The following is a 26,996-nucleotide window of genomic DNA, read 5'->3' on the forward strand; positions in this document are numbered from 1 at the left end:
TCAGGAATGCCAGTAACCTCCTCTGGCTCCTGAAAACCCTTCTCGTTGTACAGCAACAAATTGAGCCCATCGGGGCCAATGCCCAGCAGACACCCCTTGCTCTCAGCCCCTTCTCACAACCGAACACCTTCTGACTCACACGGTGTGGGGCCGCTTCTGGAACCGACTCCAGGCCGTGGCTGTGGGACCCTTCACCCTCACCGGGCCCATGGAGCCCCCGACCCAAGGCTGGACACAGCTGCACGGGCAGCGGTCAAAGGGGGGGGACCGGGGCATGCGGGGGAAACTGGGGGGGACGGGACGGGGGGACAGACACCGGGGCACACAGGGGGCATACGTGGGCACGGGGGGGGGGGGGGCAGGACTGGGACATACGGGGGGGAACCGGGGCACATGGGGGGGGGGGGACCGATACACACAGGGGCATACGTGGGCACACGGTGGGGGGGAACCGGGGCACACGGGGGTGGGAGACTGGAGCACATGGGAGGGGGGTAACGATACACACGGGGGGGGAACTGGGGCACCCCGGGGGGGGACGGGACACCGGGGCACATGGGGGCGGTACCGGGACACACGGAGGGGTGACCGGGACATACAGGGGGTGGGAGGGGGGAACCGGGGCACACAAGGGGTGGGACCGGGACACACGGGGGGGAGACCGGGACATATAGGGGGGTGGGACCGGGACATACGGGGGGGAACCGGGGCACACAGGGGGTGGGACCGGGACACACGGGGGGGAGACCGGGACATATAGGGGGGTGGGACCGGGACATACGGGGGGGAACCGGGGCACACAGGGGGGGGGACCGGGACACACGGGGGGGAGACAGGGACACACACGGGGGGGAGCGGGGCACCCGGGAGGGACCAGGACACATGGGGGGGGGACCGGGGTAAACGGGGGGGAGGGGAAACGGGGGGGGCGGATGGGGACACACGGGGTCACCCCCCGTTCCCCCATCGCAGTGAAGCCCCCGAGCGCCGCCGCCACCTCATCCCCGGCGCCAAAAAGGCGGGAAGACCCCGTCGGGAACTCGCAGTGCGCATGCGCTGGGGAAGCCCCCCGCCAGGGGCGGGGCTGTGGGCGGGGCCGTGGGCGGGGCCGCCGCGGGTGCCCGGCGCCGCCGCCGGCTCGGAGGTGCATTCACCGGCTCAGCCGCGACAGGTGCGTGGGGCGGGGGAGCGGGGTAGGACCGCCGGGCCGCTGGGGGGCGCGCTCCCGCGGGATGGAGGGGCCGGGGGCTGTGGCTCGGAGCCGGGCGCTGGGGGCTCCGTTGGCCGGGCCCGGCCCGGTGGCAGCGGTGCTCAGAGCCCGCTCCTGCCCCGCCGTGGCTCGGGTATGGCCCCGCCGGGATGGGGATGGGGATGAGGTGTTCGGGGGGTGCGGACGGGAGGGGAGCGCGGTGGGAACGCTTCGGGTCCTTCCCGGGTTTATCCTCCCGTTCAAACGCTCGGTTACGGTTACTGGAGGTTGATTTGGTGCTTTCCCATCGCAGCCGTTCCCTCCCCTAACACCGCGCTCAGCTCTGGGTCCTGTCCCACCTCCTGCGGGCCCTGCGCTGCATCCGCACCGTCTGTGTCTGTTCCGTGCACAGACAGCATCCTCACCGTCCCGTTTAAACTGTAACGCATACAATAAAGGGCTATTTCCCGGAATGATTTGGGATAAGTTCTTAAGCAGGAGCAGCAAAGAAAGGGCGGAGATGCTTGAAGAGCTCTGGATGTATGGGAATGTGCTGGGAATGTGGTGTTAAAGGTGTGGAGCCCAAATTCCGGGGCATCCTAGAGGTCTGGTTTCTGTCTCTTGTAGAGATTGAGATCCCAGATAGGCTGCTTCACTTGGCCTCTGAATGGCCTCGCAGCACGTACTGCCTTTAGAAAGAGATTGTTGCCAAACCAGGCCTCCTGGTCTTAATGTACCTGAGGCTTTCATGGGGAAAATGGCAGGAGAACAGAATGAAACATGGCAAGGGAGAAGAAGCATCTGTGGGAGCAGCACAGGCTGCAGTGGGATGGATGCTCGGGCATCACTGCTTGGGCTTCTGTTCCGAACAGTTAAACTGGGCTTTGCTTTCTCTTGACAGGCAGCTTAAGCTGCAGAGTGGGGCTTCAGGTGAGCTCCCTGTGGCTCAAGGTTAACCATAAACCAAAGGTTAAACTGTGGCTTTACCTGGCTGCCTCGGAATTCATCCTTTTTAACAGGGACACGGTTCTGTATGAAGAACTGGAAGTTCTGTGTGTAATCCCTGCAGATGTATGCTGTGGCTTTATTAAAGCCATATGCTGAATGTTTGCTACTGGGCATCAACATCCTGCAATCACAGAAATGCTCCTTTATTTGCATGTATAATGTGCTTTTTGCAAAGGGAGAAAATGGAGCACTCCTCTTATATTAGATCCTTTTCCTTTGTGGGTTGTGATTTGTGCTGTCGGTAACTACTTTCAGGCAGTCAAGCGGAGGGTGTCCTGCTCTTAGTCCAGTCTGGACAGGAGAGGTGATGTGAAATGGCTGGAGAAAGCAGGAATTCCAGCAAGTAGCTCTGCAGTCTGAGTGTCTCCTGCCAGCTGGAAGGGGCCATGGGAGCGTTTCAGAGGCTGCTGTCAGTGGAGCTGTGAGTTGGAAGCTGGAAATGTACCATGGAGAAGTCATTTCAGGATGTTTCAACTGTTCTTGCTTGCTGTGATAGTTCCACCTGTACATCTAAAAGCACCCTCTAAATGACTGCCTTGAGTAACCCCCGTGCTGGCATGGGGTGTCAGTCCCTTCACGGGATCAGGTGAATTCAGGGATGCTGGAGAAGTCCCATCCTTCCTGCCCGTATCGGCCAAGACAGCAGCGTGGTCATCTGCAGCCTTTCTCTCTGTGCAGCAGCGGGGTGCAGCACTTGAGGGGGGTTCCTCTGGCTGGAGCACCAGCTGGGCCCCTCACAGGCCCCGAGCTCCCATCTCTGCACTGGAATTCCCTGAGACTCCCAGCATAGACCATCAGTGAGATTGCACTCGTGGCAGCCGAGTTCTTCCGGACTGAGGCACTACAGGATCCCAAGTCTTGCGTGCCTACAAGGATTCCAGAAACGTGGCATTTCCTACCTTTGATTCACTGTTCTATCAAGTTGGCTTAAGGTGCTTCCATTTAGAGTGTGGCTCGTGCTCAGGCAGCCCTGTACTCACACCCCCAGAGTTCTAATGGTGCAAACCAGGTAAAGAATTTGATGGCAAATAGGAGAAGGAGCTCAGCCTGCCTAACATTAGCTTTGTAGGATCAGGCAATGCACTTGCTGCAGGCATTGTGTGACATGAGGGCAGGGATAAAAGAAAAGAGGAAAAAAGGAAAGGCGTTGGCCCACAGCTTTATTTTTGTCTTATCAGCAAACTCTAAATTAATCTCCCCTCCTTTCCTCCTCCACAAAAGAAAACCAAGTGCGCAAAGAAAGAAAATCTGATACAGTCTTGTTGCCTTCTGTGCTGAAAAGCTGAACAAAATCTCTTGCCATTTACAGCAGGACAAGGCAGTGAAAGCTGTTGCTTTAGGTAAGCGATAGCCACTGCAACAGGAGGCTTACAGCTGCCTCCATGAACAGGAGACTTTGTTTCAGCTCACAGAGGAAGCGGCTGCTGCCTTCAGAATGAGCACGGCAAGAGTGAATGAGAAATGTCTGTGTAGGAATTACATCCTGTTACGTTTCATAACTCCAGCTTTTTCTTACATAAATGCCAGCACATTTGGTTCAGAAACCAAGCAAGAGAGGGCACATTAGGGCTTCGTGGAGCCCGTGTGTACAAATAGGGAATCTAGAGGTCACATCCACATCCTCCTCAGCCGCAGTTTGCTTCCTTCTCCTGGCTTGTGGCTTCTCTCTCACCCCTTTCATTGTGGCTGGTGTTTTTATCAAGGGCCCCATCTTAATGTTGTCTGCAGAGGAAATGATAGTTTTAATCTGATGTCTTTTTTCTAAGTCCATTGACGGATAAAGTCCTGAAATGATCGGGACTCAGTACACTGGGAGCAGCTGAATGGTGGCTTGGTATGGAATCACTTTACGAAGCTACTCTTGTGCTCACGTAATTCCTGTTGCTGACACTGTGCTCTCCTCCTGAGCAGGTATTTGTGGTGCTAAGATGGAGCCTTCCCCGTTTAACAGAAGACAATGGGCTTCACAGTCCTTGAAAATCACTGCAAAAGAGCTTTCTCTCGTCAACAGGAACAAGTCATCAGCTCTCATGGAGAGGTTCTCTAAGTAAGTGCTGTGAGGCTGCTGGCCACAAGCTGTGTGTACAGGTTGACAGCTGGTACCTCGAGCAATGCTTCACTCGCAGTTGCTGTGCTTCTTTAATATGGATCTGTAAGGCATTTCAGCTCTGGTTTCATGTGTGCTGGGCGAAGGTTTCTGTAGGTGCTGATGTTCTGTTGTTTCAGTGGTCATAGAATCATAGAATCATAGAATAGTTAGGGCCAGAATAGCTTCTTTCTGCTCTCAGAAAATCAGGTAGAATGTTCTCTGTCAAACTACAAATGGCAATCTGGTTTTCAGGGCAGAGTGTGGGGAATGCAGGTGGCTATTGCCATTAGGGTTTTACTTCAGCAGAAACAGTCTTGAACTGCTAAAGCCATAAACTACGTAGGTTTCTCTGTTAACATGGCATTTCCTGTCTGGTACCCCAAGAAGTAGCAGTAATACATTACCAGTTAAGCTGAGACCAGTTAGAAACTGGTGGTGACAGATGAAACCCTCTAGTAAGAGTTCCATCAGTGTGTCACAGTAGCTATGTTCTTCACATGTCCCCTTCCCTTTTCTCTTGAGAGATGGATGATGGGTTACAGTCAAATCACAATCATTTTAGACACTGAGAAAGCTGAGTGGCAGTGGCCTATTGTTGTTTTCTGGAAAAGCTTTTAATTCCTTAAGGAATTATATAGACTACAGCTTGGATTTTCAATGGGATTTGGGCAACCAAGTCTCCTAGGTTATTGCATTAATAGTGTAGCAAGGTTTTGGAGTGTTTAAATGTTGAGGGTGGGAGAAATTTTCTGGAGTCTGGTAGATGGATAGTTGGCAACCTGGACTTCCCATAAACACATCTCCTGAAGTTACTCTTTACGTACTGTGTCCTGGGCAGAAGCTGCTTGCTTTGACTGCTCTTGTTAAGGTGATTTATTCACTCACTGAAGCTTGATTACAGAACCTGGTCATCTTGCTGCATGTGGCTAATCCTTTGCAAAGGGCTTACTGGAAGTAATCCAAACTGCTGTTCCCTGATCAAGTAGGGTCCCTCTGTATAAGCATCCTCAGTTCCTTGGAAAACCACGGTCCTGCTTCTGGGCTTTGCCAACACTGACACTCACAGTGAGGAGCATAATTTTTCTAAATTGCTTTTACCTAAATATTTGTACATGAAGCCATTTATTTCGTTCCATAAAGTGTTTAGGTTACCAGTTTTGCCAGGTCAGAGACATGCAAATTCCAGCAGCAGAGACTTGAGCAGTGTGCTATGGTGGGGGAACTTCCAGCGTGTGCTGTCTGGGGCTCTTCAACCCTTGTTTGTTCTCCAGTGTGGTACTTGACTTGCATCCCCATGACCCTCTGTAGTGAGACTCTTCCTTTCTCAGCATGTCTCATTCAGTGTTGGGAACCTTTGGGGTACAGGGACATAGGTTAATATGTTTGCATTGGTTAAAGAGGGGCAGCTACACTCCTTTCAGTCTGTACAATGAATGCAGCTTGGTGGAGCAGGAGTAAGTAAGGGTGCAGTTTGTCTACTCTCTAGTGTAACAAGAGGAAGAATCTACATGAGAGCACGCTATTTACAGCAGGAAAAAAAATCAAATGTGATAAAGGAAAACTTGTAATAGAGCAGGTATCTGCACATGAGATTATTGCTCTTGGAAGGAGCTATGATACACATAAGTTATGGGTTTGACTGCAGCCATTATGTGAAGGCTGAAGCTGATGACTGTAATATTAGTGCCTTGTTTACTGAATGTAACACAGTCAGAGTTGTATCAAAAGTAGAATTCCACAGATAAGAAAGGTAGAAACACCACTTGCCCCAGCAGCTGTTGGGTGACATTTCTTCCCTTTAGAAGGCAAAGCTCTGCTTACAAATGGCAAAATGTGTCACATCTGACTAATCTGTGCACCTCAAAAGCAGAGTGGGCTCACCCTGTGCAGTGCAGGGGCTGTGGGTGTGCAGATTGCTGGGAGTTCCCTCTAGCTTCTTAAAGGACTTTGATTCATGATCCAGGGTGGCTTATCTTCAGAGGGCTGTGATTACTGGTTCCACTGCTGGGATGGTTCAGCTGCTCTTGAAGCAACTGCTGAACTGGTGCAGTTTACAACCCAGCATAGTAGAATGAACTGGCACTTCTGTAGATGTCCTGCTTATGCCAAGCTGTGATTTGTCACGGTTCAGCAGCTGCTGGATCAATAGCTGAGTTATTCCTGCACAGCAGACAGCTGCCCGGTGGAAACAATACAGCTATTCCAAGGTAAACTGTCTCGATTTGAGACTCGGAGTGCTTAGGGAATGAAAACAATGATCATGTGTGTTATTATTGTAAACCGAATGATTTAAAAACGTCTGATCACTTTGCATTGCTCGGGTGCTGTTTGCTGCTGTTTTTCAAGTCTCTGGTTTAATTTGATAAGTCCAGGAAGTGCAGGGAATCCTTGCCGGGGGGGAGGGAGTCTTAAAGAGCATTCAGTATTCTGATTTAAAAACTGTTGTGTTGGGTTTTTTCTCTCTTTCTTCCATCTCAAAGGTATCAGAAGGCAGCTGAAGAAGCCACTGCTGAGAAAAAAAGAAGCGTAAGTATTTGCTTCCTGGGCAATAAGCAAGAGCCTGCAATAAGAGCCTACCCTAATGCTGCTGTGACAGTTGATTTTTGGAATATCAAAGTTGCTGCTATGTGTCCTACAGAAAACTTGGCTTAGACATAGTGTTTGCTTTGACTCATTCCCCCTACCCATTCCCAATGTTAATGAAAGGAAAGCAAATGAAGTTCCCTGCCCCAAGCTATCTGTTGAGTCACCAATTCACTCCTAAGCAAAAGGCAAAAAACCACAACACATGAATATCCATCTCTTTGTTCTTAGCTGTAGGCAGTGGGGTGGTACCTCTTCCTTTCTTAACTAAATTTATAAGTCTGCTTAGAAAGAGCCACCAGCCTGTCTTAAATGTAACATGTGTGCATCTTTAATAGCTGTAGCATCCCTTAAGGGGGATCTTCTCTGAGGAGCCTTACAAGGTTTAGACCCCTGGATGAGGGAGAGCATCCTTTCTGGCTGTGTTACAGCCTCACGTTGCATTGCACTTACTGTTCTGGGATCAGAGGACCTTGCCTGAAGTACCGGGCACTAAGATTGATGGTCTTTGTTCACACACATCCTCAGGTTCATTTCTGTTCAAATGTTTTCAGGATACATGGGTAAGTCTGTGGTAGAGCATGCTACCTTCATCTCTTTAATGCTTGGGAGTCATGCTTTTGTCTATGCAGGATATAGGTGTGATAAATGAAGCATCCTAGAAATTACTCTCTGGTCTTAAATTTTCATTGCTTGTGTGATCAGGGAATAGGCAAGTGCCAAGCAAGAACATGTGTTATGAAGTGTGCTGGGTCCAGAGCTGCTCCTGTGGAAACCTGCTGTGCCATTTTCAGTCCTTCTGCTGCATTACATTTGCCTTGTAACTTTAGTACTTTCTTTCAAATGCAGTCAGCACAAGCTGATTGTTTTTGGAAGTGTAGGTGGATCCAAGTTAATTTGCAAAGCAGTGTTCAAAATGTGACCAGAAGAGTAATAGGGTGAGAGATTTAAATCCTAATATAGCTGCTAATCCTGTTTAATTCCTGTAAGCCCTGCAGACCTGTTCCACTTGCAGTGAGTCTGAGACATAGTGGTCCCCATAAGGGAGAGTCAGCAAAAATACAGCGATGATACTGATGTGAATGAATCAAAACATAGGCTCTGTTACACTGGGGAGAGGTAACTACTTGTAAGTACAACCAATCTGAGAAGCACTTGAATGTGAGGGTTACTGCTGCCCCATCTAATTCCCAGTGGTAAGGCAGCACTTGCAAGCTTGTGTGTGTGTTTCCTGCCAAGAGCTTTCAATGCGTTGAGTGAAATAGAAGAAAAAAAAAGCCAGTAAATGGTCTGGTTATTTATCAATGGGAGCAAAAAGGTGTTTGTTATCAGTATTTAGCTTGAGCCTTACACTGGGTGGCATAAAATACTGCAGGTGGATCTCTTGTAACTCGAACACTGCTGTTAACTGATAGTGGAAATACATAGCTCCAAAAGTGGTGGTTTCTGAAAGCTAATCCTAAGCTTTTTGGAAGGCCTGCACTGATTGTTGTCTTCTGAAGCAGCTGGAAGACATTGCAGCATTTGGCACACCACCCACCCCTCATATGGCTGCTTGTGCTATTGTTTGCTCCTTCTAGGACCACAGACCCTTGGGTGGAGTTGGGACCCCTTTCCTTCATGGGTGGATTGAAGCCTTTTGTGTCATTTAACTCATCAGGGCTTGACTCCCTTTTCCCTTATAAGGCCATCCTGTTTGCTCACTTCCTGCTTTAGCTCCTGACTTTTCTCCCCCCTCCTTCCTTTCCTATCCTGGATGCTTTCTCCATGTGGCACAGTTGTAACTATTCACAGCTGTCTGAAAAAGCAGAGAGCTGAGCTCAGTGCTGAGCCTTCAGCTTCCTTTCGCATAGAAAGGAAGTGCTTTAATGCTTCACCAGGCATAAAACTGGAATTAACTTCTTGTTCTTTGTAGAACACAGAAAATCTTCCCCCTCATTTTAAAAGGGGGAATCTGAGTGTGCTAAAGAAGAAGTGGGAGAATCCAGTGCTGGGAACGGAGTCTCAGAAGGAAACGCTACGAAGCAGCTGTGCTGAGGTTAAGCACAAGGTTACGAACCCCGAGCTTGGATTCAGGAGCAGCCCCGCTCCTTCCCCAGAGGAAGAGCAAAGCCTGGGGGCTGGTGCTCCATCCGCTGAGCGCATCCCTGGCCAGCCCCAGTGTCCCGGTGGTGACAGCAGAAAGCCCAAAAGCCGCTCAGCAGAGAGTGGCAGGATGGAAAACTGCCTGAGAGAGCCCAGAGAGGGGGAGAAGTCGGATGCCAGCGAAAACACGGACTCGTCGGGGAAGATAGAGAAGTACAGCGTCCCGCTGAGCAAACTCAAGATGATGTTTGAGAAGGGTGAAGCGACCCAGCCCAAGGTAAGGATCTGTCCCCTCCAATCATGAGAGAAACTAAACCTCTGCTGCCTCCTGGGCATCAGGAAAAGTCCCTGGAGGGAGTGGTTCCTATCTGTTGACTCTGCAAATAATTGTACTCATTGTTGTAGTTGAAACTTAACGTTGTGGGTGTTAATAACTTACTTCAGCTGCACAGGTCCCGGCAGAGCGCTTGGGGCTGGGGCTGTTGGGGATTGCTCAGTGGAGATGGGAATTCGCTCGTGAAAGGGGTGCAATTTAAGAGAGAAAAGTACGGAATTCATTAAGCGTGGGGTTTTGAAGCGAGTTGGGTTTGTTTGTATGGTGTCTGAGGATTAAGATGAGCTATGAGAGCTTGAGTGGCGTAAAACAATACACGTATTAAAAGAAGTAACTGTTTGAAGTGAGCTCAACAACCTCGGGTGGCTGCAGTTGAGGTGGAAGTGCTGCCAGAGCTAAGGGGGTTTTATGTGTGTATCAGTGAGTCACATAGAGGCACATGCAGAGAGATGTGCGTGCTGTGAAATACTCCCATCTTTTCCTTGCTGTTCTGTCATCTTTCTATCTTAAATGTTTCTTATGGGGTTGGAGAGGGAGGAATCAGCAGAGATAGGCAGCCAGGCTCCTGCCTTCACTAGTTTTGACTTGCAAATGCACAGGGCTTGCATTTTTCCTACAACTGCTCATGAAATGTGATCCTGCATGTGGACTGCAGACTCTGTGTCCCCGGGGAGAATTGCTTAACTAGAAAATGAGTTGCATATGCGAGTGACTTGCAACATAGTCCCGAGGCCTTGATGCTCGTGGATTTTCCAGTTTTCTCATAGTTTCCTTTACTTCTGGCCTTTGTTTGACTGCGGGTGGTTTTCTTGCAGTATTGAGCAAACCAAGTGACTTTTGTGCAAAAGTTGTTTAAATATGCAACAATTCAGGGCTTCGGAGGAGCATCTCGGTGTTCAAGTGAGGACTGGGTCTGTATGGAGGAATTTCACAACTTGGATTTTTGGAGGCTTTTGTCATTGTGTGAGGGCTGTCCGTGCTGTCACGTCCACTGAAGGGCTGGGTTGTGGAGGGTGATCTGATAGCGCTGCTCTCAACTCTTCCTGTAGGGTTACTCAGGCAGGATTCCACAGGAAAAGTACCGGTTTGCAGATGGGCTTCAAGTAACTTTAGCTTAGCCTGGGGAATAAATCGTTTTGGAGCTCTGGAAGTGATATTTCTGTCAAGTTTAGTAATTCCAAGAGCGTTGAAAACCGCCTGAGCGCAGGCAGTGCTCTACAGGAGGTATGAAACTGTTCAGGTTCGGTGCAAAGTACGTTCCTATTCCAAGTGCATCTGGTTACTTTTTAGTTTTCGAAGAGAAAAGGCACAAAGCGCGCTGAAGTTTGAGTGTATGGGGGAGAGGGGGGTGTCTTTGTAATCAGAAAGCACTATTGTGAGATTCCTGGTTCTGGGAACTTATCTGAGGCCTGGAGGGTGATGTCATGCAGTCCCATACAATAAAGACCCTGAAGCACTATGGGGACACAGCTCTTTTTCACTAAGGTAGGAAGCAACTATGGCAGTGGTGTAAATGTGCCTAACTGCAAGCTCTGCCATTGCCTCTTCCATTTATGCTTTGCCTGAACTTTGTGAATTGCTAAAGCCCTGGTTTAAGTGTGTGCAAGACCTCAGAGAATCATTTAGGTTTGAAAAGACCTTCACGAACAACAAACCCAACTGTAAATTCAGCTGAGATGGCGATTTTCCGTGGCATTTATGTAAGTCTTAAGGTAAAAGTGCTGTCAGAGCTTTGCTGATAAAACATCTGTAGAAGCCAAATAGCAAAATGGCTGTAACTTCATGGCAGCTTTGAAAGATAAAACAACTTGCCTGGTTGCTGGGCAAGCCTGTGGCAAGAATCCAGATTAGAGCCTGGATTTCCTGACTCGGACACCCACTCTAAACAAACCTATTTTCATTTCCAGGGTTTGCTTATGCAAAACCTTCTCGTTTCTTCATTTATTCATTCAGATCTTGCTCCGTCTTCTGCAATTTAGATAAAAGGCAGATCTTTTTTATTGCACCTTCATGGAGAAAGCTGCTGTAACCATGCTAGAGGCAGGCATGTCAGTGTGGATTGGTTCAGCACTAAGCAAAGCCTGAACATCAGCCCTTTTATCAGCTACAAAGGATTCTTCCCGTAAGTGATAGCAAAAGAGTACACTAGGAAGAGCAGAAGGAAAGACAGAGCAAAGTAGATCTGCAGTGTTCCTTACAAAGCTGTCTCCAGGTTGGTTTGTGTTTTTCCTTTAAGGCAGAACACTTAACTGTCTCCTGTAACAAACCTCATGTGCAGGGTCACATTTGACACACTTGGTATATAATGAAATAGGTGCAACTTTGAGTTGGTCTTTTGCCCAGCAACTCTTTGTGCCCCAGGCAAAATGCTGTTAACTCTGTTTGAGATACCTCTGTGCTCATCTCTTTCGTCTTAGAACCTTGGGGCTTTCCACACAGGAGGAATGTTTTATCTCTTTTTTGCAAGTAGCAGAAGCTGTGGCATGGGAATTGTGGCCCAGCTAGGACTGTAAAGGGAACTGAGTGCCACAGGCGTAAGGCTGGAAGTCAGGGATTCCTTCATTCAAAAGGTGTTCCCATCCGTGAGCCAGAATCATCCTAATGACTTCAGTTGGTCAGTCTATTGATTGTAATGGGGAAAGACCCTTATCTTCCCTTTGTTAAGCCATTATTATTACTCTTTTTTTTTCCCCTACAACATAAAACTGCCAATATAAAATCTACATAACATTGACGTTATATATATATAGGTTTTAGTGTGAAGACTATACAGAAATATCTCTGAACTCTAAAGCTTTTGTATGTTGGTGGTTTGGGTTTTTACTCTCAAGACCCAATTGTGTTGTATTTACCTACAGAGAAGTTCTTCAGGTGAAATTGTACCTGCAGATGTCTGAGGTGGCAAAGAGGACAGGAGGAGGGGAGCGGGCAGGACTGGGACAGTTGGAGTACTCATTAACTTGGTCTGTTTTAGCTGGTCATGAGATGACTGCCTCTGAGAATTGACCTTTTCCTGCTGCAGTGGATTCCACAGTGAGGTGGTGTGATGGGGGGAAGCTCTTTGCTCCCAGGTCAGGACTCACCAACCCTCAGGAACGTCCTGTAGAGTCAAAGCAGGGGAATGTGTTTCTGATGGGTATTGAATCCTTTACTGCTGATAAAAATACAGAGGTTTTGGTTGTCCCCTCAACATGAAGGCAGTTCAGCATCATGTTGCTGGAGAAGGACTACAGGGAGAATAAATGCAGGTGTGATTGTGAAACAGAATGAGAAGAGGTTTCCTGAACAAGTTACCCATTTCATTTCAGTCTTTTTCTTGCTGAAGAGTGCTGATGGTTTCTTTCAGTGAGGTTGGAAGCCCAGGTGCTGGATCTAAATTACTTAAGACCTTTGTTTCCTAGGAGTGAGAACTTCCTTATGCACTCTGCTGCCAGTTAAACTTTGTGTGTTAGTGTTGTAAACTTGGGGTTTGCTTTGTAGCTTTGTCCCTCCTGCTGTGGGCCAGAAAACGTGTGGTGCCATATGATGAAAACACAAACCCCCAAAGCCAGGGCAGTGTAAACCAGGGGTTTCAGGTGGGCTTTTCTCTTCTGCCTCTTCAAAGGATCACGTCTTCAAGTGTATTCTGCCTGCCAGGATGAGCTTTGGATACTAGTCAAAAGTTAGACCCTTTGAATGAGGAAATTGAATTTTAAGAGCTTCAGAGTTGTGGGTTCAAGGTGACATTAAAGCTGCCATAGGCTGAATAAGAATCACCTAAGCATAGTTTGTCCAGAATGAGGAATCTGCAAGTCCTTACAAGTGTGCCGACGCTCCCAAACTGAACCTATCGACACTCGATGGAAGGAAAAGACTTGTCATAGCTGAGCTCTTTGCCAGGAAGAAAAATTACCAAAGTCTTAAAACCACAAAAATAGAAAATATTTCCCATGCTAATGGAAAAAGAGGGGTTCCAGCTGCATTTTGCTCTCCTGGTGAAGCTGCTGCTTTGTGTGCCTGATTTGTCACCGTGATTATCTTACGCTGCAGTTCTGTTAAAATAAAACTTTGGAATTTCCTTCAGTTTGGTGACCAGCAAATAAGAAACTTGTTGGAAGCTGGGGTTGGGGGGGGGGGAATGTGTGGTTGGAGCATCTTGCCAAACCTGCCTTTTCCCTTACATTAGCCTCAGTCTTCATTTCCAGCCAGCTCTGTGATTTAACTCTTCCTAGGGAGGGAACAGCATTTTATAGATTGACTTTCAGGTGTGAAAACTTCCTGCCTTGATGCACTTGAGTTCAACTCTGCACTTCATGAGCATTTCTCAAAGGTGCCATCATTTCTTCTCATAATTTCTTTTATTGGGCATCAGACTTTGGGGAGCTGGACTCACCAAATGAGTATCATTGTGATTGAGCCAGCCACAGCATCTGTGTGGCAGTGCTGCAAAGCACCCTGCCCAGCACTGCAGCCTTCCAGAGAATGCTTATCCTGGATATCTGAGAATATTAATCTCTGGCTCTCTCCTGCTTAAGCTTCAGCCTTATCAGACCTAATTAGGGAATTATTTGGTACCCAATGCATAAGCTGTTCAAAACAAAACAAGTAACTTCAGATAACTTTTCTTACAACAGTGTTTATTCTTCTTTCTATTGCTGAATATCAGTGCAAATTATTGATGATAATGACCTTGAACATTAGCTTCAAACGAAACTAATGTATGAAGTATGTATTCCAGCATGTATGAAATGCTGGAATATAGGCTGAAGTTTTGTATTTGCAGTGTTAAGTGCCTAAAAACTGATTTCTGTGGTTCTGGGACTTTCCAACAAAGATAACTGCTCAAAGGGCATGTGCTGACCTCTTCAAGAGGGGGTTTTCCAGGTGGGAGAGGGTCAGATATTCAGTGACCAAACTTGATATTGGTTAAATAAGATGTCCCTTGCTCTGCTTGTTTCTGCCTGTAAAGCAGATTTGCTACTGACACCTGTGCAGCTTAAAGGCTTATAGGGGACAATCTTGGTGCAGGCAGCTGATGGGTGGCTCTTGTCTCTCACAGGTCCCCAGAGAGCAGAGGAAGACAGCAGTTGGGAGAAGGATCTCTGAAAACAGCCTCTCTTCAGAGGACTTTGATGTTGGCCAAGGAGAGAAGAGCCTCAGCACATCAGGTCAGTAAACCTCCTGCTTGTGGTTGGTGCTTTAGTTCAGGAAATAAGCAACACAGTGGAAGTAACTTTTGCCTGTCAGAAAAGCATCTTCCGAAGTGCATCTTCCATCTGTAAAGCCCACGTGAGCGTAGCATTTGATTAACGTTTTGAATTTAAACCCTTATACCCTTAAGCATGGGAAGCCAAGGCACTGGAGATAAGAAGTTCTTCCCTGTGAGGGTGCTGAGGCACTGGCACAGGGTGCCCAGAGAAGCTGTGGCTGCCCCATCCCTGGCAGTGTTCAAGGCCAGGTTGAATGGGGCTTGGAGCAACCTGGGCTCGTGGAAGGTGTCCCTGCCCATGGCAGGGGGTTGGGACTGGATGATCTTATGGTCCTTTCCAACCCAAACCATCCTATAAGTTAGGGAATGGAACCCATTTTCCCCTGCGTCTTAATCCTAGAACTACTTTCAATAGTCAGACTAATGTAGGAAACAGTGAACAGACACATTGTGCTTTCTTCCTTCTTGCTTTAATTCTCATCCTCATACTTGTCCAGCCTTATGACTTGAGCAGAATTATGTCTGGAGACTCTTTTCTAACAAAGCATTTGCAATGTTCTGCGTTTTCAGCCTATGGCTAATACATCTCACTACTTAGTGAAGCACATTGTGTTCTTATTTGAGCCACACTGGAGAGAATGGCAAGAACTGCTTGTATTAGTTTATTTTTCCCAAGAGGGACCTTAATGATTCATGCAACCTTTTAGTCCACTAACTAGTGAAAGCTCTTTCTTTAATCATTCTTTATTGAATTAAATTACTTCTGAAGACCTGGCCATTACACAAGGAAGTTACATAGCTGAGCAGGCACAGGAGCTGGCTTTTTAACCCTCTTTGGCTAACATCTGGCAGCAGCAATGAAAGATGGATAGCAAAGAATGGGGCACAGTTCTGGGAGTCAGGAGATCTGCACCTCTGCAAAGCCTTAGGCTCCTCTGGAGATAAAACAAGATGCTCCAGATGATCCTGTGAGACTAAACTGAATTATTTCATAATGCATTTGTTCTTGATATCCTCATCTGTAACATGTCGTGTTAAATGATTCTCGTGGAGAAGGTGGCAGTGGCAGGTGAGACTTCCTTCCTTGCTTCCCAAAAGACTTTGACAACTATTCCACTGTAGGAATAACGTACATTTCCATTTAGCCATGGTAGCAGCTGCTTGGATTTGACAGTAATAGCAAACCAGTCTTCAGCATTAAAACTGTTTGCTTTCCTTACTTCTGAGACCACTGGCTGCTGCATCTGGTGAATATGCTCCTTCTGAAACCAGCTGCATTAGCTCTGGGGTTGGAGCAGAAATCTTGGCCTGAAGCATTTCCATGCTCTTCAGATCTGGAATTTCTGTGGTCCTGGGAGTGGTGAAGGGCTGGGGTTTGTAATCCTTCTGTGGACAGATCTGTTGGTGTTCCTCAAAGTTCCCCTTTATTCATGTGCTGCTTTTTGCAGGGCATCTTGTAGATTCTAGTCCAGCGCTGAGCCCAGAAAAGGCAGAGACCAAGAAAAGCCTGGAGATGCCTCGCTTAACAGAGACTTCCATAAAGGATAGGCTGGCGAAGTACCAGGCAGCTGTGTCCAAGCAGGGCACTTCCACGGGCATCATCACCATGGTAAGTCTGTTGTTTGCCTCATAGCAGTGAGTTTATGTCCCAGCCTGAGACTGGAAGGAAGATCTTATGGATACGAGGCTTTCTGAAGATGATACCATCTTTTGAAACTAACTTTGTGCTCATAGGAGTCATGTCTAATGAAGAGCTGCAGCTGCATACTGCAGGAAGAAATAAGTATTTGCATCTTCCTGGTATACTCTTGAAAGTTTTCCAAGGATTTAATTGCTGACGCCCTGACTGAGGTCCTTCTGGGACAGAATCAACAGGCTGGTTTGGGCTGGAAAAGACCTTAAGATCATTCAGGTCCAACTCCCTGCCACAGGCAGGGACACCTTCGACTAGAGCAGCTTGCTCCAAGCCCATCCAACCTGGCCTTGAGCACTGGGCAGCCACAGCTTCTCTGAGCACCCTGTGCCAGCGCCTCAGCAACCTCACAGGGAAGAACTTCTTCCTTATACCTAACCTGAACTTTCCCTGTTTCTCTTTAAACCCATTACCCCTTGTTCTATAACTGGCATTCTTTTTCTTTCTGCATTTCTCTAGCTCTCTGCATGTTTGTTTTAAAACCAACTCAATTCTGTATTATACATCAGCTATAGGCTAGGGTAAGCTGAGGCACAATAAGATGAAGTGACTTTCAATATCATATAGTGCATGGAACGTGCATCTCTTGGCCTGCAGCTTTGGGATCTCCAGCCAGTTTTCCTCCCTTCTGCTTTTCACCTCCCTTCAGGTCTTCTCACCCATTATTTGACTCCAGTTAGACTCTTGTGAATGAACCTGTGCCCATTTTGCAGCTATTTGGTGGGGAAATGAGCAGTTAATGAATCATGGTGAAGTGTTGCAGCTGAAGGGATGGCGAGAACCTAATTTTTGTTAAAAAGTTCTTTAGTACATTGCTGGATCTGCCTGATATTTTGTCTAATGATGGGAACTTTTATTGCTAAAGTATTGTTTTTATTAAGCAGAGTAATAAATTTTAAGAGGATTGGCCTTTGTAAGTTAGGAAATTTGCCTTGGAAATGAAAGCTGAAAAGAATGGTTCTAAGCTTTGGAGGAATGTGTGTTTCCTGGGTATCTTTTCAGAGAGGCAAAAGCTGAAATGATTTCTGAATTTCATATGCACTGTGGGCCTAATTCTCCAACCCTTGGGAGGAAAGTTGAGTAAACTTCACTGTGTGAATGGAAAGGAATTGCAGCCAGTGCAGCAAATGTGATTAACTGCTGATTGCAGCATCCTGTTTCTCACCTGGATCCAGTTTGTTAGATTGCCCTTTCCAGTTTGTGACTCACATTGGTGGCTGATCCACTAAAGGAGGGCCTCCAGGCAAGAGATTTACCGTCAATGTCTCTTGATGCAGATCCTCAGGGATCTCAGTTGGGGAGTGTGGCTTTAGCCTGATGCTTGTAGGATGTCCCATTTGGCAGAATCTCTTTTGATTCTGGCCTGGCACATCGACAAGGGCAGCACATAAAATGGAGCAAATAACCGTTTCTGAGGCCAGTGTTTGCAGTACTTCTGTGTTCCAGTAGCAGCCCTTAACTCTTAGATGTTCTCCTTCCCTGCTGACAAAGCCACCAGGGCTCTTTTGATATGGTAGTGTGGTATTTGTACTTCCCTTCTCTTCAAATGTGTCACATCTGTGCTACAAAGGAAAGCTGTAATCTCTTGGGAACAACTATTTTGAGGGCACTGTGGTGTAATTAGGCCTTCGTTAAAACTGATAGACACTTACAGTTGGTTAGAGTAAGGATGAGAAGCCATCTTTCCCATGCATTTCGAGTGGTAAAGGAAGGGGAGGTAAAGATGATGGACAGCACGTTTAGAGATCAGATATTAAACTTCAGTCCCAAACCTATTAGACATGGCTGGGTTTGTGCAGACTTGTTTACAATATCCACTAGGATGCTGGTGCTGGCATTTGGCTGTTTCTCTTTAATGTCACAGAGAAGATGCCTTGTGAAAGGCACGAGGCTTTCTGCAGTTACCTCGTCTCCTGGGGCAATGAAAGAACCATGAGGTTTCACTGGAGTTAATTTTTCTAAAGTATGAAAGATGCTTTTGTGCAATCTGAAACAAGTCAGTTTGTTAAGAGCACAAATCTCTGTAAATAACAGCATTAGGGGTTAGACAAGTATCAAAGCAAGGGTAGGGTTTGCTTTCATGTCATACCGTATTTTGCAGTCACACAGTGCTTGAGCTCGTGCTTGCCTTGACATACTTGTAATTTGAAATGAAAAGTTGCCTTTTCTGGGAAAAGGAAGGTGTGGATGGAGCGGGGGAAATGAGAGTTGCTTTTTAAACAGCAATCCAGAAGAAAAAAGGGGTTGTTGAGAAAAATGCTGACATTCCTTCCACAGAGTACAGTAAAATTCTACAGCCCCATCTTTTCTCTTCATTAGAAGGTATCACTTCCCAAGAATGTATAGCTTTTTCTGCCCCTGCCTTTTAAATATCACTGTATATACTAGGGAAACAGCTGAAAAAAGATGTTAAGAAACCCAGAAAGTAAATACTGTGCTAGGGGAAAAGAACCTGTCAACTTTCAAGTGCTTTATCCTATAGAATGAGATTCAAGCCAGTGAAAGTGAACTCAAGAATTACAAATCTGAGCAGAAGGAGAATATGCCACCAAGTCCTGAGGACTCCATTTCCTATCAGGATGGGGAGAAGGTAAGATGCTCATGCTGGTGAAGGTCAAGGGCTTCACTTTCAGTGGAAGTGGTTGTAGAAGCACAGCACAGCTGATGTACTTGTTCCACAAGCCATGTAGGAATGGAATGTGAGCAACCGGTACAGAGTGTGTGCATGCTGCACAATTCCTGGTTTAAGTTATGTTTTTAGACTGTGAATTGGAAGCGAGAAAGTCTCTGTGGAAGACTTGAAGCAGTTGTAGGGAATACCTAGACATGAAGGTTCAGTTTTCTTGGAGGGTTCCCCTGCCTCAGTCATGACATGTCTGTAGTGGGGCAGAATCCTTCAGTGTCATGGTTATGTATTTTCTGCTCGCTTCAGAAGCTGACAAGGGCTGAAACCTCTGAAGGTTTTGTGTTTTTTTTTTTTTGTGTGTTCTGTTTGGTTTTACTCTGCCACTTATTTTTGATGCTTATGATGAAGCTACCCTAAACATCTGTGTCTCGTGCTCCCTAACTGTAGAAAGGGGATTCACAGCTCTGTAGTTGATTTGTTTGTGGGGTTTGGTGTTGGGTTTTTTGTTTGCGGGTTTTTTGATAAAACAAGAAATAAACTACACTAGGAAAAAAGAGCAGCTTTGTGTGACCCAAGTAAAAGGAGTTTGTCCCTGTTTCGTCTGCGCTTAGTGGCTAAGTTTTGATTAAGGTAACTGCGAATGCCAGTTTGGGTTTGTTCCTGGGTTTGAGCTTCAGCTGGAAGTTGAGACAAAATTACACTGTGAATGAGAGACAATAAAGCTCAAGCTCAGGCTTTTGTGGACTAAACTGGAGACAGCAGAGGGGATAAAAGTAGCTGAATAATAATTGGGGTACTGTGCATTCCAGCCACTGGGAACACGTGGCAGCCTAATGCCGGGAGGGCTTTTAGAGCTTTCCAGCCTGCCTTGGGCAAGGGGCCAGGTTGTTGCTCTCAGCTGTTCCTCACTGACAGCTGAACAGCTTTGGGTTCTGCTGCTTTTTGCTCAGAGGTGAGTTAGAGAACATCAGTTAAATCAGAATTCTTCCCTGGTTTTGAATGGAAGAGTTGAATAAAACCTCGTGTATTCAGCTAGAATTGGGAAGTGACTTGTTGAGGTGTCCAGGTGCAATAAGGAACCTGACCAGGACATTGTTTGAGAACCAGGCTTGTCCTTTTGAAATGACTTTGGAAATAAGCCTAATGAAAGCTACTAGTACTAAATGTCAGAAACTGGAAAAAAAGGAAACAAAAGGCACTTGCTAACCTTCTCTGTCATTTTTCACACTGAATCTGGGATTTAGTAGCCAGACATGTGTGACTCTTAACAGCCACAGAACACGCTGATGCACTTCCCCATATGCTAGTGTTAGTTATTCCTTCAGTAAACCAGAATATGTTAATATATGTAACTCGCTTCCTCATTAATTTTCAGACTTCAGCTGCTTGCAGTGGACCTTTCAATCACTAAAATGAATTGGTGATGATTTGCAGTTAATCTTGTTACAGTGCTTTAGTTTCTCAGTGTAGCTACTTACAACTGTTTGATTTAATAGTGCCAAGTTTAATAAAGAAATACACATCAAGAGCTTTATTTGTAATGTGTTCAGTAGCTGAAACTGGTTTTTATATCCAGCTCTCCACAGGGTAGGTCAAGGAATGTTTGTCCCAACGTTGTCACATGTTGGTGGGAGCCATGAGCTTTCCAGTAAATGTATACTGCTTGGTGTCAAGGGCTTTCTAAGTAAGAAAACCTGGCAGGTACATCATCAAAATCCACAAGGATTTCTGAAGACTGATAAAGATGTACAAGCTACAGGTGTTTGGGAAAACAAACTTAGGAGTTTGTGTGTGTGAACACTGTGGCAGATGATCTTAATATTGCAAGAGCTGTAAAATGATGAGGGTATCTCCTAAAGGTCTACCATTCCTGCAGTCAGCTGGACTCTGCCTTGTGCCTGACAAAACAAAGAGGAGCTTCGGGTACGCTTCAGTATGGCCAGTCTCTTTCTGTTTCAGTGCTTACAGTGTCAAACTGCCTGTTTTACTCAGCTCCTGATTATTCAGGCTTGAGAAGGTCAAAGGTGCTCATTGTCTAATGTTCTCTTGCAGGTAGGCGAGAACAACTTGTCTTTCCACTCCGGTCTCCTAGAGGATGGCAATGGTAAGCACTTAGCTCAGTGTCCACAGTGAGCACTTTGCAGGGATGAAGAACACTTCCTGGAAGTTAGATGTCAGATCCCCATATATTAATTTCCTTTTCATACCAACTTAGCTTTCCTGGTAACTCAGAAAAGTAGAATGATCACGTTTAAATCTCCAGATCTAAAGGTTTAATGGCAGATGAATGTTCAAGGAAAAATGTGTTGGCTCTTAGCTGGCTGGGTCTTACGAACATAAACTTTCCCTGGTTTTAAAGTCATTGTAATTGCCTTTTCTTCCTTCTCTGTTCCCTTAGTTGGACAAAACTTGGAGAGGGAGACAGACGTTCAGAAGCCTGTCAGCACAAAGCAGCAGAACTTTGGTTCTAAACCAGGTGGCCAGACAGATGCATCTCTGCCAAAAGCAGTGAAGGTAAAGCAGCTGTTTAGTCTCAAACATTGGTGACTGTTAAAACCAACTGACTTCTCTATTTAATATTGAAAAGCCTTAATGCAACTGATGTGGTCACAAAGGATCTGGCAGTAACTGTATCAATATCTGATCTGTGTTCATGAGGGAACTTTAATTCAGGATGGAAAAGCATCTCAAAACTCAGCTTTTCTTAAAGACTCAGTTGGAATTGCTGTTAGAGCAGTGTGCCTCTGTGACAGAGGCAGTCTCTTCCTCTTCAGTGTGAGGAAAAGGGCTTTGAGCTGGAGTTCTTAGAAAGTCAGTGCTCCCAGAGACTGGCACTGAGGTCCTGATACTGAGCTTCAGAGCCTTTAGTAGGCTGGGACTTGGCTTTCCACCCTCCTCTTCCAGCTGTTCCCAAGGTAACTGCAATTGGTGGCAACTTTATATTAAGGGCACTGTGGTGACTGACTCCACAAAGATTGAGTTTGACGTTCTGAGTAACAAGTCTTTAAGCTTCCACTGTCTTTAGTGGGAGCTACAAAGCATAAAGCAGATGGAGAACTTCTTGGGTAGGAACGTATTTGCTAATCGTTTCAGACACAAATGGCAGTGCTGAAGGTTTTGTTCCCACTATACTTTCTCATCATGTGTGATGTCTGGAGTTAGGATGCCTGTTCCCTGGGCTGCCACAGACTTCCTGGCTCACTCCTGAGGAAACAACTGTGCTTTTGTTGTTTTCCCCGTCTTTGAGAGGAACAGCACTGACCTCATGAAAACCAGTGAGATGTGGCTGCCCAGTGTTAGCGTTCTGGAGTATAAATGCCAGTATGTGAAATGAGAGCTGCCTGTAACGCTTTTGTAATCTCAGACTCTTACAGCATACAAGGCACACCCAACCTGTGGATTTTGGTCACACAGAGTGTGCTGTCTCTTAACATTATTAGAATCATTTTAGTCCTCTACTTTGTTACTGCCTTAGATGCTGCTCTGCCTAGATAGAAACCCAGATGCTGTTTATTCATGTAAGGTTCCTATTTGTCTCTTCCAGCTTCTGTTTCCTGTTCTTGGTTCCTAACCTCTACTCCTGCCTTCTGCTTCCCTCCTAATGTGAGCTCAACTCTCAGCTTTCTCTCAAGCTTTTTATATTTACTGGGCCTCACCTTCCTCCTGTAGCTCCTATTTGTAGTATGCCTGGAAAGGAATTGCTTTCTCTTCACACCCCAAAACGCCTCTCCACCAGACATAGGGCTCATTGTTATACAAGTAAGTTCCTCCTCTTAGACGGGGATGTGCATTGCAGAAGCACATGCCAGCACTGTCATGTCATGTATTTTGTTGGTCAAGATGTCATTGTAATTACAACTGTAATCTACTATAAGATCAAGCAATGCTTCTAAAGAAATGAAATACCTATTAAACTGGAATTAAATTGTCAGCAAGCTGTATGGCTGTGACAAACTGACTTCAGCTGGCTCTGTCTTCAGCAACCTATCCCTTTCAAACTGTAACTTTCATTGCCTAACCATTGTTTCCAGCCTGTTATAAATAAATTGCTCAGATTATGTCTTCCTGTTTTTCTTTAGCCATCATATTTTTCCTTAAAGCTTTTCAGTAGGTTTGTAGCAGGTAATTCCTTTTCAGTCAAAGAAAAGCTCCAGTAGCAGTTTGTCTCTCTGTGCAGACCCACGGTATGGAGCCAGGCACTCTCTTACCTTGCTGCTGAAGTCGTTGTAATCAACACACAGCCTGAAACTGTCAATTTTTCAACTGTTATTTATTTTTCCTTTAAAGCGTCTTCCCTATCAGCCAGCCTTAATAGATTCCAAGCAGTGAATGGCATCAAGTGACCTTTTTTCATGGACAATCTACTTGTGTCCTTGATGCTGCCAGAAACAGGATCTGAAATCGTTGCCATGCAGCACAGCAGCAACACTTGACTCCTTAGTGTCGTAGTTTACCCTTGCACTAAACCCCCAGGAAGCTCTCTTAGTGAGCACATGAACAGTTTTAGCTGTTTAACCTCAAAGCCCTCCTCACTTTAAGTCTTGAGCAAGTTTGAGGGCTGCGTGTCCTGAAACCTGAGTAGTCTCTTTGTGATAGAGCTGGAACTGTGGACAAATGGAGTCAGAAGTGTTTCCTGCTGCCTGTATCTGCACTGAGACAATTTCCTTCTCTTTAAGAGAGGAGAACATTGAGCTAAAGTTGGTGATTTCAAACTGTGAGCAGCCTGCTCCATTCCTCTTCCCTCCCACCCTCTACCTTTTATTTTGAGGGTATTTCAGCTCTTTTTCTGCACTGTTTTTTTTGTTTTTTTTTTTCACTTTGGTAAGTCTTGTACTGACTGTATCTCCCTCAAAGTTTCTTTGTCATTTTCCTGTCAAGAAAAATGGAGGTTGCAGAACTCGATTAGACAGCTTTTTGGGAACTAGCTCAGTCAGAGGTAGAACTGAGTTCTGGTAGTTTCATTGTTCCTTCTCAACCATTGCTCAACTTGGGATGCTTCAGCTGTGGCATTCACTGGGGTGAAATCCTGGCTCAGTGTCAAGCCACAGCAATCCTAAGGGCCTGTCATTGCCTCTTCCTACTCCTTGCCCACCAGAACCCACTCTGCCATAATTAGCATTGAGTTGCAGAAAGGGAATAGCTCCAATGTTTCTGGGAGCTCTGGAAGCTGTGCATGAAGCCAAGTCCCCAGCAGCTGGTTCATTTTCCAGTTAACTTTCTCTTCTTCCTGTAGAAGTTTCAGTTGCCAATGAAGGAAACATGTGTTGGGTGTCAGAAGACCGTGTACCCCATGGAAAGGCTCTTTGCCAACCAGCAGGTGTTTCACACGAGCTGCTTCCGCTGTTCCTACTGCAACAGTAAACTCAGGTAAACACACTCCGGATGGGAAGTACAGCTTTCCTCTAGCAGCTGAGGAAAGTTCTGCTCAGGCTTAGCTGAGCTGAAGGCAGCCATAATCCAGTGAGTTGGAGAGGAGCGTAGGAGTGTTAATACACTCCTGGTTCTGGCAGTGGCTTTTGCACTTGATGAAGTCTATTTTTAAACTCTTAATGGAATTTTAAGTGGGGAAATGTCCAACTTTGTAAAGTACTCCTGACACTTGAAAAGAGGGTCATGCAAACTCATGAAAGTGGTAAGGCTGTCTTTTCTAAACATGTTGGAGGACTGAAATTGAATCTCTTTGGTAACATAACTAAAATATACAATCATCTGGGTGGCTGAGGCTCAGAATGTTAACATTTGACTTTGTATTTTCCTGAACAGTCTTGGGACGTACGCATCTCTGCGTGGGAATATTTACTGCAAGCCTCACTTCAATCAGCTCTTCAAGTCTAAAGGCAACTATGATGAAGGCTTTGGACACAAACAGCATAAGGAATTATGGGCAGGCAAAACTGAATGTGAAGAATCCCTGGAGAAAACTGTCCATGGTGTTAATGCAACAGAAAATCCACAAAGCCCTGGGGTAGAGGATGCTCCAATTGCAAAAGTAGGAGTTCTGGCAGCAAGTATGGAAGCAAAAGCTTCAGCTTTGCCTGAAAGAGAAGAGAGACCAGCAGAAACTAAAAAGCTCAGGATTGCTTGGCCGCCTCCATCTGACCAAAGCAGTCAAGGAAGTGCCTTAGATGAGGGCATCAAAGTACTCAAACCCAAATGGCCCCCAGAGGAAGAGAGTTCCAAGCCAGATGTGCTGGAGGAGGTGGATCTGGATCTCAAGAAGTTAAGAAGGTCTTCCTCACTGAAGGAGAGAAGTCGTCCCTTTACAGTCGCAGCCTCATTTAGAACAGTATCTGTTAAAGGCCATAAACCAGAGAATTCATCATCTCCTCCCAAGGCAGAGAGAGACATGTTGAAAAGAAGTGAGGAATTGGAGAGAGAGGTTGTGGCAGACAAAAAGCAAAAGGAAAAGAAGGTTGAGAATAGGAAGATCCAGAGTGCAGAAGAGCAAAATGTAGAGGAAGAACAGGAATCGCCTGGTATCAAAAGAGTAGAGCATAACTTTGTAGAAAATGGCCAGGTGAATGCAGAGACAGATGAGGAAGAACATGGTATGGAAGAGCAGGACATTCCAAATGAAGAATTCCTTGAACCAAATTCTCCTAAACATTCCAGCTTAGCCAGTGTCATGACTGCTAAGGAATCCTCTCCTAACCAGAATCGCAAATCCCAAGATGTCGGTTTCTGGGAGGGTGAAGATATGGAAGATCTGTCAGTGGAAGAACAGATCAAAAGGAATCGTTACTATGAAGATGATGATGATGATGATGAATAAATTGGCCTTTACTAGAAAGGGTGGGCCCTTTTCAAATGGGTGGTTTTAGCTTTAACAAAGAGCTATCCTCCAGGAAAGCGATGCTGTACTGCACATTGACATCAAGGGAATTCTATGTGCAAAGTATCTCAAATATCCAGGAAAATACTCTGGAAGCCTGCAAAGAGTATATTTAGGTGCATGGAAGCAAGTCTCCAGCTGTGGGATAGCTTCAACAGGTAATCTGTGCCCACAGCATGGGAACAGAGCTGTTCTGTACTCCTACTGTCTTACCCCTTTTGAGCTTCACTACGTATTTCATTAACAATTTATGGGATTTCACTGTGCTCACAGTGCTGTTGTGAAACAGGCTTTCTATAATACACTACTTCTACCACTACAAATGCTACTGCAGTGCTTAGGGACCAATTTCAAAGGGACTTTCTGGCCTGCTTTAAAAATGGTAACTTAATGCACTTTAAATACAGTTAAAGGGCACAACTGGGCTGTTTTTTTGACAATTAAAACATTTAAGTGCTTAGTATCAATCAACTAAACCATCTCCAACTGAGTGCAATGTGATTTTCATTCTTGAAACTGCCTTTGAACAATTGAAGACTCCCTCTTCTCCTTTTCTCTGTGCAACTGGAATGGTGTGCCCATTGCTGGAACGCATGTATTTTAGTGCTTATCCAGAAGCTGTGCTGACTGACAGATCTCTTTGAGGACAAGTCAACCCTTTTGCAGTAGCCTACAGGGCACTACTTTTGCATTTCATGTGCATTTGAAGTGGGTTTTTTTGTTTCTGTTTTCTTTGTTGTTTTTTTTTTACTTGCAATTCATCATCATTCATTTTAAACTGCAGATAATATTTTAAGGCCTTTTGACGACTTTGAAATCCTACTTGTATCAAGCTGCCATAAATCTTTTCATTACAGCTGTGAAATTATGCTGCATTGGGAAAATCTCTGGAATAAACCCATCTGAACAGTGCAACTTTGATTGCTGGCATTGAAGCGTAGTACATTTTTAAATTTGACTTCATTTATTTTACAAATAATGAAATCTTGAACAGTGGAAGGATGCCCTTTTATATTAGCTTATATTTGTACTGTATTCTCATGAGAATTAGCTCTTTACTATACTTGAGGTGTAAAATATTCTGCTTTCTTAGCAGTCCTGCTAACTACAAAATCTTCAATAAAGTTTGGTCATTTCCATGAAAATGTAAGCCTGAAGACTGGGTTCATACTCGATTCACTAAGAGGTGGCATTTAAAAAAGACCCTGGGAGAAGCTGGGTGTTCTAACTGGGAGTTCGAGACCAGGCAGTGGTTTTTGTGGTGCCACTAGGTGACACTGTGTGTTCGCTTTTTGCCTGTTCGCAGCCAAACGGGCAGACCGTGTTCTCGTATGCAGCAGCCTATGGAAGAGGGATTAGAACAGGATGG

At 45.8% G+C, this 26,996-nt stretch overlaps 1 protein-coding gene across 3 annotated transcripts; it reads left to right on the forward strand.

Annotated features, from left to right (window-relative positions):
- The first annotated feature begins 1,094 nt into the window (after positions 1 to 1,094).
- LIMA1 (LIM domain and actin binding 1) lies at positions 1,095 to 25,579 on the forward strand. Of its 3 annotated transcripts, none has more exons than XM_057413932.1 (11): positions 1,095 to 1,171; positions 4,109 to 4,244; positions 6,767 to 6,812; positions 8,785 to 9,231; positions 14,327 to 14,435; positions 15,925 to 16,085; positions 18,652 to 18,759; positions 20,848 to 20,899; positions 21,194 to 21,309; positions 24,029 to 24,162; positions 24,559 to 25,579. In XM_057413932.1, exons 2-11 carry the CDS (start codon positions 4,126 to 4,128, stop codon positions 25,565 to 25,567), a joined length of 2,301 nt encoding a protein of 766 aa, XP_057269915.1. In that variant the 5' UTR covers positions 1,095 to 1,171; positions 4,109 to 4,125; the 3' UTR covers positions 25,568 to 25,579. The 3 variants fall into 3 exon arrangements, with proteins under 3 accessions (XP_057269915.1, XP_057269913.1, XP_057269916.1); XM_057413930.1 differs by lacking the exon at positions 1,095 to 1,171 and adding an exon at positions 3,185 to 3,206; XM_057413933.1 differs by lacking the exons at positions 1,095 to 1,171; positions 18,652 to 18,759 and adding an exon at positions 3,185 to 3,206.
- Positions 25,580 to 26,996: the final 1,417 nt, after the last annotated feature.

The sequence above is a fragment of the Pezoporus wallicus genome, unplaced genomic scaffold, assembly GCF_028554395.1.
Source record: "Pezoporus wallicus isolate ANWC-B61680 ecotype Strahan unplaced genomic scaffold, APGP_CSIRO_Pwel_v1 contig_1, whole genome shotgun sequence".
Lineage (NCBI taxonomy): Eukaryota > Metazoa > Chordata > Aves > Psittaciformes > Psittacidae > Pezoporus > Pezoporus wallicus.

Coding starts and splice junctions, on each gene's coding strand:
- LIMA1 (XM_057413932.1), top strand. CDS start 4,126: ATGGAGCCTTCCCCGTTTAACAGAAGACAATGGGCTTCACAGTCCTTG. Junction 18,760..20,847: donor CCTATCAGGATGGGGAGAAG/GTAAGATGCTCA, acceptor GTTCTCTTGCAG/GTAGGCGAGAACAACTTGTC. Junction 21,310..24,028: donor CTCTGCCAAAAGCAGTGAAG/GTAAAGCAGCTG, acceptor TTCTTCCTGTAG/AAGTTTCAGTTGCCAATGAA.